This window comes from Ursus maritimus, unplaced genomic scaffold, assembly GCF_017311325.1.
Source record: "Ursus maritimus isolate PB19 unplaced genomic scaffold, ASM1731132v1 scaffold_24, whole genome shotgun sequence".
NCBI lineage: Eukaryota > Metazoa > Chordata > Mammalia > Carnivora > Ursidae > Ursus > Ursus maritimus.
Window position 1 is genome coordinate 23056128 of NW_024424897.1, and position 19815 is coordinate 23075942.

Sequence of the window (19815 nt, forward strand, 5' to 3'; positions counted from 1 at the left end):
GGCAGAAGTATTGGGAAACTTGGGGCAGCAACTGGCCTCTAAACTCCCACACTCTGAACTCTGCTCTCCTCTCTCGGGGAGGACCTGCCGCTGCAAGGGGGTGGCGGAGCCAGGGGTGACACTAGCCACCGTTGCCTGGTGCTCCACTGCTGGGACAATGCTGAGTCGCACCTCTCCTTTGATAAAGGAGAGAAACCCAAGAAGGAGCCGGACGATTATGATTATGCCCGCTCTGCGAAGGGGAAATGGGAAGGGAAGAAACTGCAGAGCCGGGCCTGAACTCAGATCCCCCCGCTCTTAGCCCAGTGCTCTTCCCTGCCCACCCCACCTGGCAGGTGTCAGAAGGGCAGTGTGGTGGCCCAGGTGGCCCAGCTAGGAGGAGAGGTTACCCTGTGCCCAAATGCAGTGCTAAACGACAGAGAGGGGAGAGACGGCACACGGGACCTGCCTTCCCCGCCTCCCAGCTTCGCTAGCTCTCTTCAGGGGTCCTCAGTGAGATGGCTTCCCACACCAGCCAAACTGGCCCTGGCCCAGCTTCCTTCTCGTCCCCAGTCTCATCCCTAATCTCATCCCTCCCAGGAGGCCACAAGGGGACCCTCCCCGCCATACCCTACAGGAGCACAACGCAAGGAATCTTCTCAGGCCTGCCCTTCACATTTGGAGGGCCCAGGACAGGAGTAAAACATGGGCCCGTGTATCATATGCTAAATACTGAAAGATGACAAACTGAGCTAACAGCTTAAAATACCTTGTCTTTCAGCCTTCACAAAATATAACTTCATTATGCCCGGAAAAGTCTGGTTGGAATTTAGTTAGGATTCTCACACTCCCCTGAGCTCCTCGCCAGTGTAGGGACACTGGCCCTAGGCCAATGGCTGACCCCCACATCTGTCATGCTCTGGGAGGGGGAAACACAGGGGTGGGCACAGTCAATCCTTGACAGGGTGTACCTGGGAAAGATCTAGAAGTTGGTTAGGAATTCCAGGATCCCTGGTACCCAGACTGTTATCTGTGAGGGGTCGGTAGCACATTCCCTCAGGCCCTCGGATCCTAGCCCCACGAGGCACTGTCATGGTTCCCGCTCCAGGGTGTGATAGCTCTAGGGGCTGCAGAGGCAGGAGGGGTGTTAGTGGAAACGCAGGGGAAAGTTCTCTTATGAGNNNNCAGGCAGTTACCTGGCAGGGAGGAGGCAAAGGGGGCCTGACCACTCTCCCCCAACCTGAGCAGTTGCTAGGAGTGGTCAGGGACACCTGGGTCTCCCAGAGAAGGGGTTTCCTGACCCGGCATTCTCTGACAAGTGTAGGTGGCCAGTGGTTGAGTGCACTGGCCATCTGGCAGGAATGTGGGCAGGACAGGGTCTGCACTGTCACTTATCGCTGCTGCCCAGTGCCCCCGCCACTGCCAGATTCTTGGGGGCCTAACTCTGAGTGAACAGTGGGTGCAGCCAGGTGGGCTCGGGATGTGCCTGAACTGGTCCTTTCAAGAGACCCAGGCGCCCTCTCGAGGATGCTTAAAGAATTTCACCACCTTGGTCCTGGATGCAGGCTCAGAAGACAACTCTCATCCCCGTTCCCTCTCTTTCCTGCTCCTGCCCGAACTTCCGATTTCTTCTTCCACCCACACCTTTCCCAGAACCCAACCCACCCATCATTTTGAGTGGCCCCTCATATTAGGAACCAGGAGGACCCAGCATCCTCAGGGTCCTGGCCTCATGGGGCAAAGTGACGATGGTTTGGACTTCCCTTGCTAAAGATGCTTCCAGCACCCTAGTGTATATATGGAGGGAATCCTTTCTGCAAACTGAGGATTTTGTACCATGGCGTCGGTCAGGTGCTGTGGGCACCCACCCGTGCTCCCACGGCTTGCCTTTCTTCTGCTGCAGAGTGGGGGGAGCCCGAGCACCATCCATCTCAGACACGTGCCATCAGGCGATGCAGGGAGGCAGGTGCTGGCCTGTTGGCCTACTTCCGCCATGAACACCCACTCAGCTTCAGGGGGATCAGGCCCTCACCCCGATCTCCAGGAGGGGACGTGAAGTGCCCGTGAGAACTGCAGAACCCAGCATATAACAAATCCATCCCACCCCCTGCACCAAACTCTAGCATAGCTTCCGGAAGCATAGGGCGTGTCCCTAGAATGTCCCTAGGATGACCACAGCCCCTCTTTAAGTGCCTGTCAGAGAGAGCTCAATACGGAATTTAGTATTTGTTCTGGCAAACACCTGCTGATAGGCCCCTGATTTACCTTTCTTAGAGCATCTGCCTAAAAGGGCTTAAAATTATGACTCCTTCCTCTGTCCCTTTGAGGTATACATGTATCTCCTATGACTCAGGAGTGTCTTTCTCAAGGACCTGAAAGCCATTCCTTTGAAATGTGGTCATCAGGAAGGATAGGGCCTGTCTCCGAGTCTCTGTGGGAGGATAGAATCCGGACTTTGATCGTTGCCAGCTAGCAGGCACCCCTGGCCTAATTGCATTTACCCTGGCCGATCCTTTGTCATTTTTCACTTCTCTGACTACTGGAGCCCCCGCTCACCCCCCCTCCTCCCTTGGAACGCCCAGTCACCTCTGCACAGATCGAACGGAGCTCAGCTCTCCCCCCACTGTCAGTGGTTTCTGAACAAACTCTGTTTTCACCCTTTTAATGTCCGGCCGTGTTTATCTTTGACACCGAGGCTGGCTCAGCAGCCGTTCCCTTCTCTGGTTTTATTATAAACACATACGCACGCACCCCCTAAACCACCCTTTATTCAGAAGATTCGGGGAATTTGTAGGTTATAAGTATGCTTAGCCTTTTTGCCCCTGGCGACCCAGGCATCCCCATCAGCTATTCAATAGCTAAATTTAAAAAGACCATTTTCACCTCTCTCTGGATGGAGGGGTTGGGGTCGGAGGGCCCAAAGTGGGTGAGGTGAGGACTATCACCTCTTTCTCCCTCTGCCACCATTGTTGGGCCCCAGTGTTTCCCTGCTTCTCGAGCTGAGACTTTTACTCATCCAGGGAGGTAGGTCCCTGGCTTTACAAACTGGGTACCTTCTGCCTCGCACCTTTCCTGAGCTATGACATGGGGCCACTAGGCCCATATTCCTCCTCTTTGCCCCAGGTCCGCCATATCCTCCAACCCAGACTGGGGGTCCCGGTCTGTGGGGGGTTGCCCCAAGCCCAGTGGTGAGCAGTGCTCCTGGGTGTCGCCAGGCTAGACTGAGAGAGGCTTGAGAATGGGGCCCACTATTCCTTCCTCAGACCAGACTGGAGCACCCCACCCCCATCTTCCCAGCAGCTGAAAGGCGGCCACTGTTCTCTGTACCCACAGCTGCTTTGGGCCCTGCACATACTGTCCACAGAGCACAGCCCAGGGCCAGAGCTCCAGACTCCCCTCAGCCTGGCCTGAGCGCCCCGGGAGTGAGGACACACCCAACCTTGGCCGGAGGGAGGGGGTTTCTAAGAAGACAACAGTTCTCGGCAAGGAACGTCCCCAGAGGAGCAAAACCAAGCTGACCATCTTCCTGCAAGTGACTTGGCACCCAGGGGGGGGGGGGGGGGGATGCTGGTCGGGCCACAGAGGTCCTGGCTCCTGTGGGCAAAGAAGTTGAAAAATAACTTTGGAATTCGGTCTGTTTGAAACTCTTGTTCTTAAAATATGTGCGAGTGGAACATATGCCAGTCAGGTGTGCTGTTGCTCAGAGTGGAAAGGGTTGGGGAGGAGGGCAGTGGACCTTGTATTTAAATATTTTATTTATTTATTTATTTGACAGAGAGAGACAGCCAGTGAGAGAGGGAACACAAGCAGGGGGAGTGGGAGAGGAAGAAGCAGGCTCCCAGCGGAGCAGGGAGCCCGATGTGGGGCTCGATCCCAGGACCCTGGGATCACACCCTGAGCTGAAGGCAGACGCTTAACGCCTGAGCCACCTAGGCGCCCCTGGACCTTGTATTTAAAAAACCTGAATGTGTGCCAGTTTTGGCTTTTTTTTGGGAATGGGTTGAGGTTCTCTCTGGTACATGGTATCAGGGGAGTGTATTTGTTTTAACTTTCACGCCCTCTGGAAATAAACTGTAGAAATGTGGAGGGGGAGGGGAGAAGAAAAGGAGGATTGGAAGGGTTGCCATAGTTCAGGGGTCCCCTCTGTTCCTGCACATACCCCCCACCCACAGAAAGTGTGACTTGCTCTGGGCACATGCATCAAACCAGAGTAGGGCTTGGGGGCCTGTCATTGCAGCGGGACAAGGTGAGGGGCTAAGGGACAGCTAATGAAGTCCGGAGCCTGGGCCACTTTCCATACATTCTCCTCTGACGTAAGAGAAGCCGAATGAAGGAACGAAGTCTCCAAACCGAAAGGGAAGGCTCTTGACTGAGACCGCACAGCTTTGGTCACAGAGCTGGGACTGGACTCAGCCTTGGTTGGATGGGGGAGCAGAACTTGTTCTCTGGTCCCTTCCAACCCCGCCCCCCACTCCCACCTCTCCTTGGACACTCATCAGCCTAGGGGTGGGAGGAGACCTGACCTCAGATGCTGGGTGTGGGGGTCAGCACTCTGTGCCAGAGGGGGACGGGGACCACACAGCTTTCCGGCTGAAGAGGGCAGGTTTTTCCTCTAGGTGCTCGGAAGCAATGGATGTATTTGAAGCAGGCCCGAGGCAGCCTATCTCCTCTTTTAAAATATCACCCTAGGGGCACCTCGGTGGCTCAGTCAGTTAAGCCCCTGCCTTCAGCTCAGGTCATGATCTCAGGGTCCTGGGATCTAGCCCTGCATCCGGGCTCCCTGTTCAGCGGGGAGCCTACTTCTTGCTCTCCCTCTGCCCCTCCTCTCCGCTCGTGCTCTCGCTGTCAAATAAATAAATAAAAGTCTTTTAAAAATAAAATATCACCCTAAAAGTCGGCATTAGAACAGAAGTGCCCCGGGGAGCTTCAAGGTGATAATCCAGGCAAAGGTTGCAAAAGGCCCAGCCTAAGCCAGGGGCAATCCCGAGAAGGGGCCGGAGCTGAGGCATCTGAGACAGAATGGACAGGACACGAGGATTAAGGGAGAGAGAGGACATGGGCTGTTTAGCCCAGGTGAGTGGGTAACTGCGGGCCTTCACTGAACTTACGCATGTGTTTTTATTTTTATTTATTTATTTTTATGGGGGGGGGGAGAGGGAGAAGGCGAGGGAGAATCTCGAGTAGGCTCTGCGCCCAGTGCGGAGCTCGATGTGGGGCTTGATCTCACGACCCCGAGTTCACGACCTGAGCCAAAATCAAGAGGCAGACACTTAACCTACTGAGCCACCCAGGTGCCCTGAGATTATGTGTTTTTAAATGAATGGTCTCAGGCCAAAATCTCGGACAGTCTTTATTGGCGCTTGGAACGTCGCTGCGATTCACCTTCCTCGCAGGCGGGCGGGGCGGAAATGAGCAGCAACAGGGGCGGACAGCCAGCTCGGGCCGTCCGGGCTACATGGGGGACCCTGCTCGCCCGCAAGCAGTACACGGGTACACGCACACATGCACACACGCCTACACAAACCCACTCTCACGCGTGCTCACTCACTCCCTCGGGGTCTGAGGCCAGGCGCCCTGCCTGCTCTGTCGGCTCCCTGCCTCCGGGACAGGCCTCCTCCACTCGGGGGGGACCTGCTGAGCTGCGACGGAAGGAAACCGCTTGAGGACAAGGCCGAAGGAGCTGAAGCCGCAGGCATTTAGCAGTTTGGGAGAAGGGGATCCAGGAAGATGGGAGAGCTCGCCAAGGACTAAGCAAAGGGAGCCCCGACGGGCCAGGGCGTGGGGCAGAAGATGCTGGAGACGGGCGTGGGAGGGACGGGGGGTGGAAGAAAAGGCCATCTCTTCTCCTTCGCTCACTCCAACTGAACAGCTGGGGCCAGAGCCGTGGGCATAGGAAGCCTGGGGAGCATCAAGGGGTCCCCTGTGTCCTAGGAAGGCACTAAACGGGGAACAGGTCCTGGAGAGCCTGGAGTCTCCCCCAAGTACCCCAAGGGGGACAGAAGGGGAAATGACAGAGCAAGAAGGGACTTACATGCTGGTTGTCCAGGGCAACAAGACTGGGGAAGCAAAGATCCTGCTTCCCACCCCAAACGGGGGGTGGGCAATGGGCTGAGAGGCAGGCCCTCTGGCCAGCAGAGGGGACGGAGCCAGAGCTCTGGGGCAGTGAGCGGGGGAGCCTGGCCTCACCCGTATGTCCGTGGCGGGCAGAGGCAGGAGGGAGGAATCCGAGCCTCCTGCCCCCGAGGGGGCCGGGGCTACCAGAGCACGGCCCCGTCCAGGTTCCCGTAGCCTGGCTCAGCCCGCAGCCTCCAATACGTGTTGTTGGTCACCCACCACTCCTTCCCACTGCTGTCCGTCTGCCGCCTGGGGGAGGGAGAGGGTGAACAGCGGGAATGAAGGCCAGGGTTTCCTGGCCTCCCACTGCCTGCCGCTCGCTTGGAGCAAGAAGGCGCTAGGGGAAGGGGAGGGGAGCCTGGAAGGCAGAGACCCCGGCAGAGGGCAGAAGTACCGGAAGAAGCGAGCCTGGTGGATGATGTTGTTCTCCTCCATCACTCTACGCCTGTCCCGCTGAAGCTGCTCGATTCTTCTCTTCTGGGCCTCAGCGGCCTGTATGTTCCCCTCCTCCAGGTACCTGAGCTTCGTGACAACAGTCAGTGGAACTGCCCCCCAGACCCAAGGCCTCTATCCCCTGCCCAGCTCTGTCCCCGCCCAGGACCCATCTCCCTGAGGCAACTCCATGAAGGCAGGACAGGCCCAGCTCTGCGCGGAAACCCGCGGCGGGGACGGAGGAGCCCAGCGGTTCTAGGGTGGGGCCTGCCTGACACTGACCTCTGGTCTGGCCGGAGCCGCGTGTCCGTGGAAGGCAGTGACCGTTTCAGCTCTGCTGTCAGCTCGTTCAGCTCCAAGGCAAACTGAGTGAAGCCGAAGTTTCGCTCATGGTCTGGGGGCATTGAGTCTGGGGGGAAGGCAGGGGGCTGGGGCAGGTGGACTGTGCCGGAGCCGCCCTCACCCCTGCCCAGCCCTCCCCGACCCCCCCACTTACTGGGTTTCCAGATGCACTGACCGCTGGGCAGGGTCCCCCGGTAGAGCCCCTCGTGCCACTTCCCGGAGAGCCGGTGGAGGACGCGGCCACTCCGGCTGAACACGGCACCCTGCACCTCGTGGATGTTGGAGCTCCAGTACTTGGCCTGGGGTGGGGGTGGGGGCAGGGCACTTAGGGGCGCACCCCCCCCCTGGGGTGAGCCGCTGGGGGCGGACAGGCAGGCTGGGGGCGCCCACCTTGCAGAAGGTGATCTTGCAGTGGCAGGAGCTGTCCTGCGTGTTCCGAATGAGCACCTCCCCGTAGTGCTCGATCCAGCGCTGGCCACTCAGGATGTTGTGAATGCATGACGTCACCTTGTTCCACTCAAAGTGGTCCCCGAACCTGAGAGGGACAGAGCGGGGGAGGGCAGCAGCGGGCCGGCCCTGGGGCGCAACTGCCACCCTGAGCCGGGGAGTGGGTCGTGGGGGTCTGTGGAAGGAGCACGGGGGCCCGGTTCTGCCCCTGCCGTGGAGGATGACATATGTATCCAGCAGAGCGGCCTTCGCCGAAAATCTGAGGCCAACACGTCTCCACTCATTCGATCACGCTCCTGAGGGCCTACGTCTCGGGAATGAACACACAGGCAGGGTCCCTGCCCTTCGGTGCCAGGGACCAGCGTAGCTCTGCTCACGTCTGTTGCCCGGCTCACTCCCCACTTGCACTCACTACTCTAATAGGAGAACAGACTCGAGGCTCTGGGGCAGCACGTCTCTTCGCTGCTTGCATGAATTATTAAGTGGCAGAATCAAGACTCCCAGCCAGGACTTCTGACTCTCGAGTCCAGGAGCCTTCCGCCTGCGCGCCGGCCTCTAGCTGACGCCTGGACCACGCGGGCTAGGCCGCCTTCTCCTCTGGCTGCCGTCCCCACTTCTAAAATGACACGAGCTAATGAGGGTGTTTCAAATGTGGTTTGTGCTCGGTCCTGAGGTCAGTTTAGGTTTCTGTGGGTGTGTGTGTGTGTGTCTGGGTGTGTCTGTGCATCGGCTTGAAGTTTCAAATGCATTTCTTACTGTGAGTCACGGTCAAGAAAGTGTGAAAGCCACTGCATCACACGACCTTGATGAGCCCTTCCCGCTCTACTATTCTAAGATTTTTCACCCTTCTTTATGCACAACCCTGTAAATACAGGTGTCACGTGTACAGGCACTGCCCCACGTCAAGCAGCTTCAGGCCAGACCTTTCTGTCCCGTCCCTGCCACCTCAGCAGCAGTGGCCTGGAGGAAAGCCTGTGGGCGGGGCCTGGCTGCCGAACGCTATGAACACCCACCTGGGCAGGCTGACCACCCACCTGGGCAGGCTGACGTTAACCGTCCCCACAGGCACAATCTCCAAGGATTTGCCCCAGAACTTGTTCTTCCACTTCATGTCTGGAGGTGGGTTGGGAGAGGGAGAGGGAGACGTGAGACCAGAGAGTGTTCCAGCACCTACCCCCCGCCACGTGCCCTTCGCCCCCACGTCCACCTCACCATGCCCCCCACGCCTCACCTTGCCAGAAGATGAAGTTCTCGGACTCTGCGTGGCACGCCGAGATAGGGGGGTGGTGGGAGACCTTGGTGAGCAAAGAAGGTCTCTGGACTCTGCCTCTGAGGACCCCGGGGTCTGCTCCCGACCCCACGGCTTCCCGAAGTCCCTGCCCCCCATTCCCAGCTCCCCTGCAACCCAGAGGACCAGTTCGTTTCAGGTCTCTTGTCTCTGTCGTCCTTGGCCACCACCCAAATTCTATCGTCCTCTCTTTCCCCATGAGGCTTCACTTTCCCTCTTCTTGTTCACTCCCCCCGAGAGGCCCAGAACCCCTGTTCCAGCCTACGAAGTCCTCTAGCAGTGACAGCTGGGGCCTCTCCTGTGCCCTCCCGAGTACCCTCTCTCCCCTCACCGTCCCCTCCCTCATCACTGTCACAGCCTCCACACCACAGCCCTGGAAAAACCTGGCCTTGTCCCTCTTGGAACGGCTCCATCTCTGGAACTTGAACTCGGGTATCCCACAGCCCGCAGCCTGGCCTCTCTCCCCATTCCCTGGGGCCCACGGCTCCTCCCAAGACGTCTCTGCTCTGCTTTGTGGCGGCAGCTCTGGCTTCACCTCCTTCCCCACCACCCCCTCCCACCCCGGCTGAGATTACTCCGTCACCTCCGCCCTCTCTCCCTGCACCCCCCGACAACCCGCTGCCACCACTCGCCGCAACGCCTAGCATCAATCAGCCTCCTCTGTGCCACGCCTGGCTCCCTGCTCCTTAGACACACAGCACACACTGGCAACTCCTCATTCTAGCTGTGTCCACACACAGGCCCACTCCTCCTCCGTGGACAGACACCCGACCCATCCCCTTCACACCACATTAACGCCCCCATCAGAGGGACGGCAGAGATGGCAACTCCTTCCACCAACTTACGGCTCCCACCCTGACCCCAGTCCCCCGAAACCCACTGCCAGGCCCAGCTCTTCCCCACCCCGCTGCCTCGCACCCCTTCCTGCAGGCTCCTTTCTCCCCATCCCCCCTCTGCCCTGCAGTCTTTCCCTCTCCATTTCTCCTTCTCTCTGAACAGAAACATCTCCTGTTTCTTCCATCTTAAACAAGAGTAAACGTTGGAGCACCTGGGTGGCTCAGCCCATTAAGCATCGGACTCTTAGTTTGGGCTCAGATCATGATCTCAGGGTACTGAGATGGAGCCCCGCGTCTGGCTCTGAGCTCAGTGCAGAGTCTGCTTGTCCTTCTGCTCCTCACCCCTGCCCCTCTCTCTCTGTTTCTAAAATAAATAAATAAAATCTTAAAAAAAAAAAAAAAGAGCAGGGGCACCTGCGTGGCTCAGTCATTAAGGGTCTGCCTTCGGCTCAGGTCATGATCCCAGGGTCCTGGGACCGAGCCCCGCATCGGGCTCCCCAGTGGGGAGTCTGCTTCTCCCTCTGCCTCCTGAGCCTCCCCCTGCTTCTCTTCTGTCTCTCTTTTTCTCAAATGAATAAATAAAATCTTTTAAAAAACACAAAAATACTTAAAATCTAAACAAAACAAAACAAAACAAAACTGCTTCAACTCTATCCCCACCTCTGGCTGAAACCCTCTCTCCCTCTTCTTTCCCTCCTGGTAAAACTTTCTGGAATCAATATGTTTCTCTATTTTAATTTAATCTTTTATTTATTTACTTATTTATTTAGAGCTCACACACAAGGCGGGGCAGAGGAAGAGAGAGAATCCCATGACCCCAAGATCATGACCTGAGCTGAAACCAAGAGTCAGTTGCTTAACTGACTGAGCCACCCAGGCAGGCCTAATTTTATTTTTTAAAATACACTCTACACCCAACGTGGGACTTGAACGCAAACCCTGAGATCAAGAGTCACATGCTCTACTGACTGAGCCAGCCAGGTGCCCCATTTAATTTAATTTTATTTTAAGTAGCATTTTTCTCTATGTTACTTCTTTTTGCTACACACCCACTGTAATCCAGGATCAGCCCCCAGCCTTTCTCTGAAAGCTCCCTCACTCAGGAAACCAGGGACACCTCCTTGAAGTCCTGGGGACCACCTGCCCACCCCCTCACCTCAGAGCTCCTCTGCCTTCCCTGCCCAGCCTCCTCTCCAGACCCTCCCCCTGGGGCAGCCCATGGCATCACCTGTCCTCTAAGCTGGGGACTCCCGGGTCTGTCAGCCCCACCCTTGGCTCCCGGAGGAGCTCCACGCCCACATGGCCCAGGGCCTACTGGACATCTCCCCCTGGAACTCAAGCCCACACGGATAAGGAGTCTTGCTAATTCAGTCACCTGCCTCTCGTCCTTTCCATCTTGCTCACTGGCACTGCCACACACCCGCAGAATCCCCCAAAGCAGATACTCGAGGCCACTTCCCACGTCTCCCTACATCGACCACCTCCCCTATCCCTTGCGTAACAACATTCTGCGGCCCACCGAGTCTTGTCAAGAACAACGCAGACACAGCTCCCGAATCCAACAGCCACGCGATCCGCCTGCCGCCGGCCAAGCGCTGGTCCTCAGCAGCCCTTGCACAGTGACCTTCTCTGACCCACCCGCACACAGCCACCTGCGTGCTCTTTAGGGAGCCCGTCACTACTGCCGGAGACCCTCCGATGACTCCCCACGGCCTCCGAGGTTTGAAAGCCACCTCTTCTCCTACAGGGCTCCTCAGGGTTTGGCCCCGTCTCATCTTCAGCTGCGTCTCTTGCTCTTCCTAAGCATGCTCCATCTGTTCCTTTACACTGTCTGGAGCATTCCATTCTCCACCCCGCCCCCACCGTAGTACTCCTCGTTCCTCCCTCAACACTCAGCTCCCGATCAGCCCCTAGAGTCCGCCTTCCGCGAGGAGCTGAACAGCAGCCTGGGAGCTTCCAGGCTCTAGAACACGGCACCGTAACTCCTTGCTTCAAGCCGGCCCCCCACACTCGGCCCGGGGCTCCCCGGAGCAGAGGGCCCTCTGCGCTGCCACCACCACGCGGCACAGCGCCTGGCACCAAGCCATCTGCCCTGCGCTCTCCCCCGGGCCCCGGCCCCTCGACCGCCCGTGTGGCCCACCCCCTTCTTCCGGGGCACACACCTGCTCGCTGATGAAGCGGAAGCCCCGGTCAGGCCGCTCACACTCATAGGTCTCCCCCAGGACGGGGTTGAAGGGCTTACAGCCTGCTCGGTGGTACGTGGACGAGTAGGCAGACACGGCAAAGGCTGCGATGTACACCTGCGGGGGGGAGGGGGGGAGATGCCATTGAGGGGGGAGGGCAGCGAAGGGGGGGTGCCACCCCACTGCCGGCAAGGACTGGGGGTGCCGAGGTGGAACCCCGGCAGCGGGGTGGAGCCCGGCCGGGAGTTGGCGGGGTACCATGCGCTCGCAGGGGTCGGCCGTGCGGCTGGCCTGGTCCAGGAGGCTGCTGTACTCGAGCTCCTCGCACAGCCGCTGCAGGGTGTTGAGCGGCTCGTTGAGCTGCACGGGCATGGACACCTTGGACAGGTCCTTGCCGATGTTGTTCCGCAGTATGTTCCACAGGCTCACGTCGGCTCCTGGCCCGCTGGCTGCCGGCAGGCAGCGGCGACGCGGGGGCCCTGCAGCTCTCCCTGGAACACAGGCCCCTGGGGCCCACCCAGCCAAGTCGCTCTCCCTCCGGGCACGGCATCCTGACCCAGCAGGTGCCCAGGCCAGCCCCGAGGCGGCGCCCCCCCCCCCAGAGGGGCTCCTAGACAGACTCACTCCCAAGCCTCCCCTCTGGACTCGGTGCAGGGCGGGGCCCCTGGGGAGCCAATTGCAGACGAGCTCCTGGGGGACTTCGGGGGGCAGTAGGGCCGAGAACCACTCCGAGAGGGTGGTCCCCACGGCCGGAAACCCTGCACCCCAGAAGCCCTTCCTGAGCCCCCACCCTTATCTTCAGCTCCCCTCCATAAACACAGAAACTGATGTCAGGATATAGATTATTCAGCCCATTTTACAGATGAAGAAACAGGCTCCGAGAAGTAAAATGACATGTCCAAAGCTACACCGCTGAAGAGCGCCGAGGTGGGAGCTTCTGCCTCTGCCTCAGGCCCCAGGCGAACCTTCTCAAGAGACTGCACTGGAGGTTACCCTGGGGCCCTGAACCTGACCCAGCCCCAGAGCCACTCCTGGAACATTCTGCAGCTCACAGCTTCACCTTCCTCGCCTCCTGGGGTCACTTCTGGATCAGCATCCAAAGCCGTCAGCCCACCAGTCACCCCAAGAGACAGCCTCCCAGGGGCCTGGGCTGTGGACAAACACCACTTCTACCCCTCCCCAGCCCCTCCATGGCTGCACACCCAGCGGGCACCTTTCTGATAGCGCTCAGCTCCCCTGAGGTCCAGCACCTCCTCGGACAGGCTGGTGGTGATTTCACTAGTGCATGACTCCTCCTCCTCTGAGCCCTGGGCCGGGACAGATGACAGGCTGGGCAGACTGGGCCTCCCGGGCAGCTGGGCAGTGCCCAGGGCCTGGTAAGACCCTGTGCCCTGCCACTTTGGGAGGGGGACGCCTGGCCCTCTCGCTGATGGGAGAAAGCTCAGGGACTTGGTGGTACACTAGGACAGGGCAGCAGGGCACTGCTGAGATCCAGGGCAGGGGGCAGGGCAGTGCTGGCGCTGACAGGCTCGCAGGAAGATGGCAGGGTGGGGCTGAGGCAGCCGTCTCAGGAGAACCAACGGGAACAAAGCACACTGAGCTGAGGAAGGGTCCCCAGCAGAGACTTCTGAGCGGGGACACAAACCCAGCAGGTCTGGACACATGGCCAGAGATAGCAGCCGAGGTGTTAGAAAGGATTTGGGAATCTACAGGTTCCAGTCCCTCTGGACCCCATCCCAATATTCCCGGGGCTCCCCCTCCCCAACCTCACCTCATTCTCAGAAGAGCTGGCAGAGAGGAGAACCTCACAGGCATCAAAGAACTCTGTGTGGGAATCCGCAAGGGACAGGACGCTGCTCTGGGACAGCTGCGGCGTCAGCTCCCGCCCCTTCATGTACAGAGCTTCCTGCTGTGGGAAGGAGGGGCATCAGGCCGTGCTCCCCGGGGAGGGGAGAGAGCATGGGGGGATACGAAGGGGTGCCAGAGGAACCGGGAGCAAGGAGACAGGTTCCCCACAGCCACGCACTCTGCCGGGCGCTGGCTCTGAGCCGGCCTCCAAGGCTTCCGAGTGTATTAACACATCCCATCCTGACGCTCACCCTATGCGGCAGGTGCGATCATGACCTCCCACTTCGCAGGTTGGGACACTGAGGCTCAGGGCCACAAAGCGGGCGTGCAATGGAGCCAGACTGAAACCCACGAAGCCCGGTCCCAGAGTCTGTGCTCAGAACACCTAAGTCCCAGCTTAGCCAACCCTCAATCCACAATTGTGGGAGCCTGGCCCCCATCGGTCAGATTCTTTGACTCTCTGTTTCCTCCACCATGAACTTGAGGGTAAGGATCATGGCCTCACAGGACCCTGAATTAAAGGTAAAAGCACTGTGCACACACTGGCCAGGCAGGAATGACCACGATGAGGCTGCTGCATGAAAGGGGCTGGAGCTAGGCTCGCCTGGGTGGCTCAGTCGTTAAGCGTCTGCCTTCGGCTCAGGGCATGATCCCGGGGTCCTGGAATCGAGCCCCGCATTGGGCTCCCTGCTCGGTGGGAAGCCTGTTTCTCCCTCTCCCACTCCCCCTGCTTGTGTTCCCTCTCTCACTGCCTCTCTGTCAAATAAGTAAATAAAATCTTTAAAAAATTAAAAATAAAATAAAGTAGATAAATAAGTAATTTTTAAAAAGGGGGCTGGAGCGAGGACTTCTGGGCCGTTTCGGGTCTGAAGACCAAGAGTGCCTTGACTTCTGCCGAGGAAGAAGGTGCAGGAGAAACGGTCCTCACAGCCTAGCCTGGCTCCTACCTCCTCCGGGTTGAGGGAGCTGAAGGAGTCCGCAGTGGTGTCCGAAGACACGGAGAGTGAGTGGAGGCGCCTCGGGCCAGCGGAGGCCTCGGAGACCTGCAGGGAGAGGGTGAGGGGCCAGGGGCCAGGAGGACAAAGCCCTCCCCACCTCACCACGCTGCTCTCTGCACAGACTGCCTCTGCCACCCACTCTCTCCCCAGACCCGGCTCTGCTCTCCGCCCCAGGCCTGTGGGCCTCGGCCTTGAGCCCTCTCCTCCCGTGGCTCCCCGGTCCCTGAGCCTCACCCCCGTCCGTGACAGCTCTGAACCCTGGTGCAGGTCCCTCAGTCGGTCCCACTCGGCAGTGAGGGCAGCCAGGACGCTGCTGAGGGAGTTGTGCACTGTAGGGGCAGGGGCAGGCATCAGGCTCCTCTTCTCCCTGCCCCTGCCTGCCCCTGCCGCCCCTCCCGCACGCACTCACCCTTCTGGGCCAGGGCCCAGAAAGTACGCTGCAGGTGGGCATAGTCTGGAGGCGGCAGCCCGCGGGGACCTGAAGGGTCCCGGGACTCTAGGTAGCGAGACAGGTTGGGAACAGAGCCGTGGAGACGACCCACCTGCAGGTGAAGGGCAGGGGTCAAAGGTGACAGCCTCCTTCACGGCTTCCCACCCGGCGGCTTGGGGTCCATGCCCCACCTCACCCGTCCAATGGTGTCGTCCTTGGCAAAGCTCTGTGTGCACCACATGCGGCTGGTCCGCTTCCCCTTTCTGGGTCTCTCGGTTGTCACTGAGGCCTGGCACGTGGACGGCAGAGGGGTGGGGGGGGAGTGTCACTCAGGGTGGGGAGAAGGGCAGCAACCACGAAAGCCAGGAGAGAGGCAGATGGCCCCAGAGGGGGGCACAGAGACATCTGACATCGCAGAGGAAGAAGACGGACGCCCTAGTGGATGCGTGGGCACAGCAGCAGGGGTCAGCCCCAAGGGGCAGAGACACAACCCTGAGACAGTCTGGACATGCGAGGTGAGTCAGCTAGGCAGACGCGTGGCTCTCCAGGGAAGAGCAGTGTATGAGGGAGCCTGGGGAGCTGTCCCAGGGACGCGGTGGGCACGCAGGCGTCTAGTGGGAGAGACCCCAGGCAGGCCCCTGCCTCCCCCCCGGCCCTCACCTGGTGCGTGGGGATAACAGGGGCCGAAGGGATTCGGTGCAGCGATTCCAGGCTCTGGAGGAGTCTGTGTAGCTCCTGGAGCTTCCCCTGACACTCAGATAGCTCTGTGGGAAGAATGAATGAGAAGTCCCTCTCCTAACACTGACCGGGGACCCCAAAGTCTGTCCCTCAGCTTCCCGTCCTCCTCCAACACTTCACCGGGCAGCCACAGAAACCGGGACCCGGGATCCCCCTCCTTGGCTCAGGAGCCCAAAGCAGTTCCCCGTCTCAGCCCTGGTCTGGCCTCACCCTGGTTTCCTGAGAGGGCTGGCACCCCAACCCCCACTGTCACCACAACACACCTGAACCCTGCTGCCCCCGTGCAGACTGCCTCCTTCCGTCCCCGCTTGCTGGCCTTCTCTCTCCCAGGCCAGCATCAGAGGCGCCTACTCCAGGACCCCGGCTCTGGAGTGCTCCCCTTTCCTGGCACTACTCCCCAGGACCCCTCGCCGCACTGGCATTCTGTATCTTCTTGTTCCTGAGTCCGGGCCTGGGGCACAAGCCCTGCCCTCCTCTCTAAGACTGGCGCTCCCCAGGGCAGGCCCGAGTAGACCCGGTGGGCTGGAGGCCGAGGCTGTCTCCTCCAGCAGCCCAGGTTCCCAGAGGCCGGGATGGAGATGACAGTCCTCCCCCTTGTGACTGTGGATGCCACCTAGACCCAACAGCATGGGCCCTGCCCACGAGGCGCAGTGCCACGGGCCCCTCACCATGAGAGCAGCGGTCTAGCCCATCACTGTCCCTCAGCCAGGAAGACACCTTCTCCCGAGGTCCAACCCCAGGTAGAGCCGAGGCGCTGCCAGCTGCTGGAAGCTGGGCACCAGGAACCTGTGGGGTGAGTCGAGGGTGAGGCGGGACAGTGCCCACCTCCCTGGGTCTCATGGTTCTCTGAAGCCACCACCCCTGGATCCCCCTGTCACCTGCCCCTGCACAGAGCCCTTCTTACCTTCCGGTGAGTGGTGCCGGGCAGCGAGCCTCGGGGCATGTCTAGGCGCTGGGCCAGGCGGTGGGCACGAAGCTGGGCCACCCAGCTCTGGAACAGGTCCTGGGATTTGATCTGCAGAGGCGATGGAGACGGAGAGGGAAGCATGAAAGGAAGGGCTGCTTCACAGTGCTCCCCAGCTTGTGCAAAGGCTCCTTGCAGGGAAAGCAAAGCACAGCTTCCCCAGCAGTCTGAGCCCTTAGCTCTGTGCCTGTGTGCAGAACAACCGAGAAGGCGGTCTGCCATCGGCCATTGTATACGATGGGAACGCCCTTGCTGTCGACCTCAGGGACAGACCCTCAGCCCCCGACCCTCTCAGGTGTGCCCAGTGTCTCCGCAGCTGGGGCCCAAGCCACCACTCGGCTCCCAGGAGTGTCACCTTGAGGTGGTAGATGTTATCTTCGGTGTCAAGGTCAATGCGCTGGGCCTTTTTGTTGATGGACATGACAGACAGTCGGACGTCAATGGAGCCGTGAAGCTTCCCCTTGGTGATCTGGAATGCAGGGTTGGCAGGGGGGAAATGGGACTTTTTAGGCCCCCAGGGACCACAGAGCCACCGTCTTTCTAGAGTCACCTAGTCACCTAGAGGTGACTCTAGGCTCAAGGGCCAGGCAGTGGGTTCACCCTCACCCCCAAGGCACAGTGTCGGCAGGGACTTGTCAGTCGTCCTCCTGTGCACAGAACACCCCACTACGTCAAGCCACATTCTGAACTCAAGGGAGTCACAGAGCAAGGAAGCTCTCAGGAACCCACAAGGCCGAGAAGGCAAACACCCTCTTGGAGCCAGAGCCTGAGCGCGTAGGCCTTCGGTTCCCGTTCCCAGCACGGGAACAGGACGAGGGCGCGGAAGAGAAAGCTCCCGTTTCCTGGACACTAATTTTTGTGCCGGGTACTGTCCTGAGGGCCCTCACCAAGATGGGGGGGGTACGACGGGGGGATCGTGTTCTCTCCATCTTAGAGATGAGGGAGTTGAGGCCCAGGAAAGGAACGTGCCCAAGACCCCACATCCAGAAATGGTGTAGCTGGGATCAGACCCTGCTCTGGTGGCTTCCAGATATCCCTGCCTGCTCAGAGCATTCTGGGGCCACACTCATCCCACGACCCCCAGCAGAGGCCCTGACTCACGTCTTGCCGAGTGGTTGCATAATGAAGGATCCCGTCCTCGAGCACGAAGTATCTCTGTGACATGGCCGAGAAGGAACGAGAACCCAGGAGGCCGAGAGGAAAGGGTATGGGGAGAGAGCAACCACACACATGGACTTTTCTTCCCCTCCACACACACAGCCCCTATACTGCCCACGCCCTCTTCCACGCCCCCCTCCGCCCCTGCATCTGGCCCCTCCCTTTGCCCTGCCCACCCTACCTTGTGCCAACCCTTCAAAGGCCACTTCCTCTTCTTGAGCAGGTGGCCTTCCTGCCTCTCCGGCATGATGCCCTCTGCTCCCAGCCTGCTCCGAGGCTCCTCCACCACCTCCCACAGCTCAGAAGCCTGCAGCCCAGGACAGAGAGGTAGGAAAGCAGTGGGGAAGGTGACCAGTTCTGCCCCCCACTTCTGGGCCAAGCTCTCTCCACCCACTGCCTGCTTCCCCACTCTCAGACCTGCTGGGCACTGCTCGGCTTTGCAGACAGAATGCTCTCGGCCAAGGAGTTAGGGACCCTCTCTTGGAAGTCCATGGAGAAGGGAGCAGCCACTCCCTGCCGAGAAGGTAGAGCGCGGTGGAAGGAGAAGGATGTCACCTTGTCCTGAGGGGACCCTTGAAGCAAGAGAGAGACCCCATGAGCACCTCCAACCCCTCCTGCCTCGTCTGAGATAAGAGCTCACCCACATCTGCTCACCTGCCAGGCCTTGCCAAGTGTCCCTTCTGCACCCTGGGCCGGTTTCCCTGCCCACACCCTCCGGCTGCGGCCACCACTCGGAGGTGAACGAGCTGAACTCGCAGCAGCCCGCAGGCCGGTGCCAGGAGAAAACCACAAAAGTCTGCCCAGCCCCACCTTGGGCCCACATTCTCAGGCTCTAGGAAACACTCAGTGCTTTCTCTGGAGGATTCCCTGCGGGTGATCGGAGATGAGGCATGGGAGTGAAAAAAGAGGCTCTAAAAAAGGACGGAGGAATTCAGAGACTGGAAGCAAGATCTCAATCCGGTTTCTCTCTCTTCAGGACCCCTGGACATCCCTCCCCTCTGCTGCCCTCCTGCGCCAGAGACCCCTCCTGCACGATCCCTCGATCCCTCGGCAGAGTGCTCCTAATCCCTTCATCCCGACTCCCCACCAGTCGGTCTCCAGATCTTCTATCTTCTGCATGGGGGAAACTGAGGCCTGAGACAGCCCCCTCCCCATTGTTCCCCATGCCTCACCCTAGGATGCCTGCCTGAGACCCTCAGTCCCCCACCAAAGCCTCCCTTCTATCCACCCAGTCCTTGCGGCTCCTGAGAAGTACCGCCCACCCGGAGGGAGCAGGGGACAAGGCCCATGGAGGCACTGTGTGCAGGAGAAGGGGTGGCCAAGAACATGCCAAGGTCCACACAGGTCCCGCAGCAGTGCCCACAGGCGCCCTTGGCACCAGCCCTGGCCATCCTGGCTCCACGGGGAGATCAATAATGCATGAGGCTGTGTGTGTGTGAGACAGGGAGGGCACTGGAGGGGCGAGGCTGGCCCGAGGCTGGGCAAACGGCTCAGATCTTCCAATGGAGCCAGCAAGCACCTGAGGAGCGGAGGCCAGGAAGGGACAGGGACGCGGTGGGCTAATGGTGGCCAGGAGGTCGGGACGGAGGGGCCCGTAGTACAAGAGGCTGACCCGGGGTTGGGGGTGGTGGTGGTAAAACTCCTGCATCTGGCCATTGAAAGTTCCCAAACTCTTCCGGTGTTTGGGTACCCCTGTGCCCTTTTCCTGGCCCCGGAGGACCCTGGCCCCTCACTGCTGGCAGGTGGAGGGGGAGACTCTGTCCGTAGAGGGTGCGGGGTCGAGGTGAGCCAGGTTGGTACCCCATCGCCACTTCCATTCCCACCCCCGTCTCCGGAGGGGCAGACCCGCCAGCTTCAGGTGGGAGGAAGCCTGCCCAGGCGATGTCAGCAGATGCCAGCACGGCCCCCTTACCCCAGGGTCCATGGACGCCAGTGCTCCTTGGCCCGCGCTCCGCTCTGCCTCTGAGTCACCGTCTCCGAGTGGCCCGCTCCCTCCTCACGGAGCTGAGCAGTGGCAGCAGCTGCTGCAGGAACCAGGAAGGAAGGAGACGTCGGAGC

The 19815-nt window shown here is 59.8% G+C and overlaps 1 protein-coding gene across 5 annotated transcripts; it reads right to left on the reverse strand.

The window, feature by feature from the left end:
* Window positions 1-5316: 5316 nt before the first annotated feature.
* OSBPL7 (oxysterol binding protein like 7) lies at window positions 5317-19815 on the reverse strand. Of its 5 annotated transcripts, none has more exons than XR_005837425.1 (23): window positions 19670-19815; window positions 18175-18329; window positions 17939-18064; window positions 17701-17754; window positions 16955-17068; window positions 16540-16650; window positions 16304-16421; window positions 15558-15661; window positions 15094-15186; window positions 14877-15009; window positions 14702-14796; window positions 14417-14512; window positions 13393-13530; window positions 12835-12928; window positions 11880-12127; window positions 11601-11738; window positions 8546-8609; window positions 8349-8427; window positions 7258-7402; window positions 7022-7166; window positions 6808-6890; window positions 6488-6610; window positions 5317-6342 (listed from the first exon to the last, which is right to left on the reverse strand). XR_005837425.1 is itself a non-coding variant. In XM_040640736.1 (23 exons), the coding sequence occupies exons 2-23, from the start codon at window positions 18247-18249 to the stop codon at window positions 6234-6236; spliced, it is 2526 nt and encodes an 841-aa protein (XP_040496670.1). In that variant the 5' UTR covers window positions 18250-18329; window positions 19670-19815; the 3' UTR covers window positions 5317-6233. The 5 variants fall into 5 exon arrangements, 4 of the variants coding, with proteins under 4 accessions (XP_040496670.1, XP_040496671.1, XP_040496669.1 ...); XM_040640736.1 differs by having other exon boundaries at window positions 6808-6934; window positions 13393-13527; XM_040640737.1 differs by having other exon boundaries at window positions 6488-6615.

What these genes read in the sequence shown, in the direction of transcription:
- OSBPL7 (XM_040640735.1), bottom strand. Translation starts at nt 18,249, where the DNA reads ATGGACTTCCAAGAGAGGGTCCCTAACTCCTTGGCCGAGAGCATTCTG. An exon ending in ATGCAACCACTCGGCAAGAC is followed by an intron (nt 17,069 to 17,700) that starts GTGAGTCAGGGC and finishes CCTGCATTCCAG; the next exon opens with ATCACCAAGGGGAAGCTTCA. An exon ending in CACCAGGCTCGCTTCTTCCG is followed by an intron (nt 6,343 to 6,487) that starts GTACTTCTGCCC and finishes TCCCTCCCCCAG; the next exon opens with GCGGCAGACGGACAGCAGTG.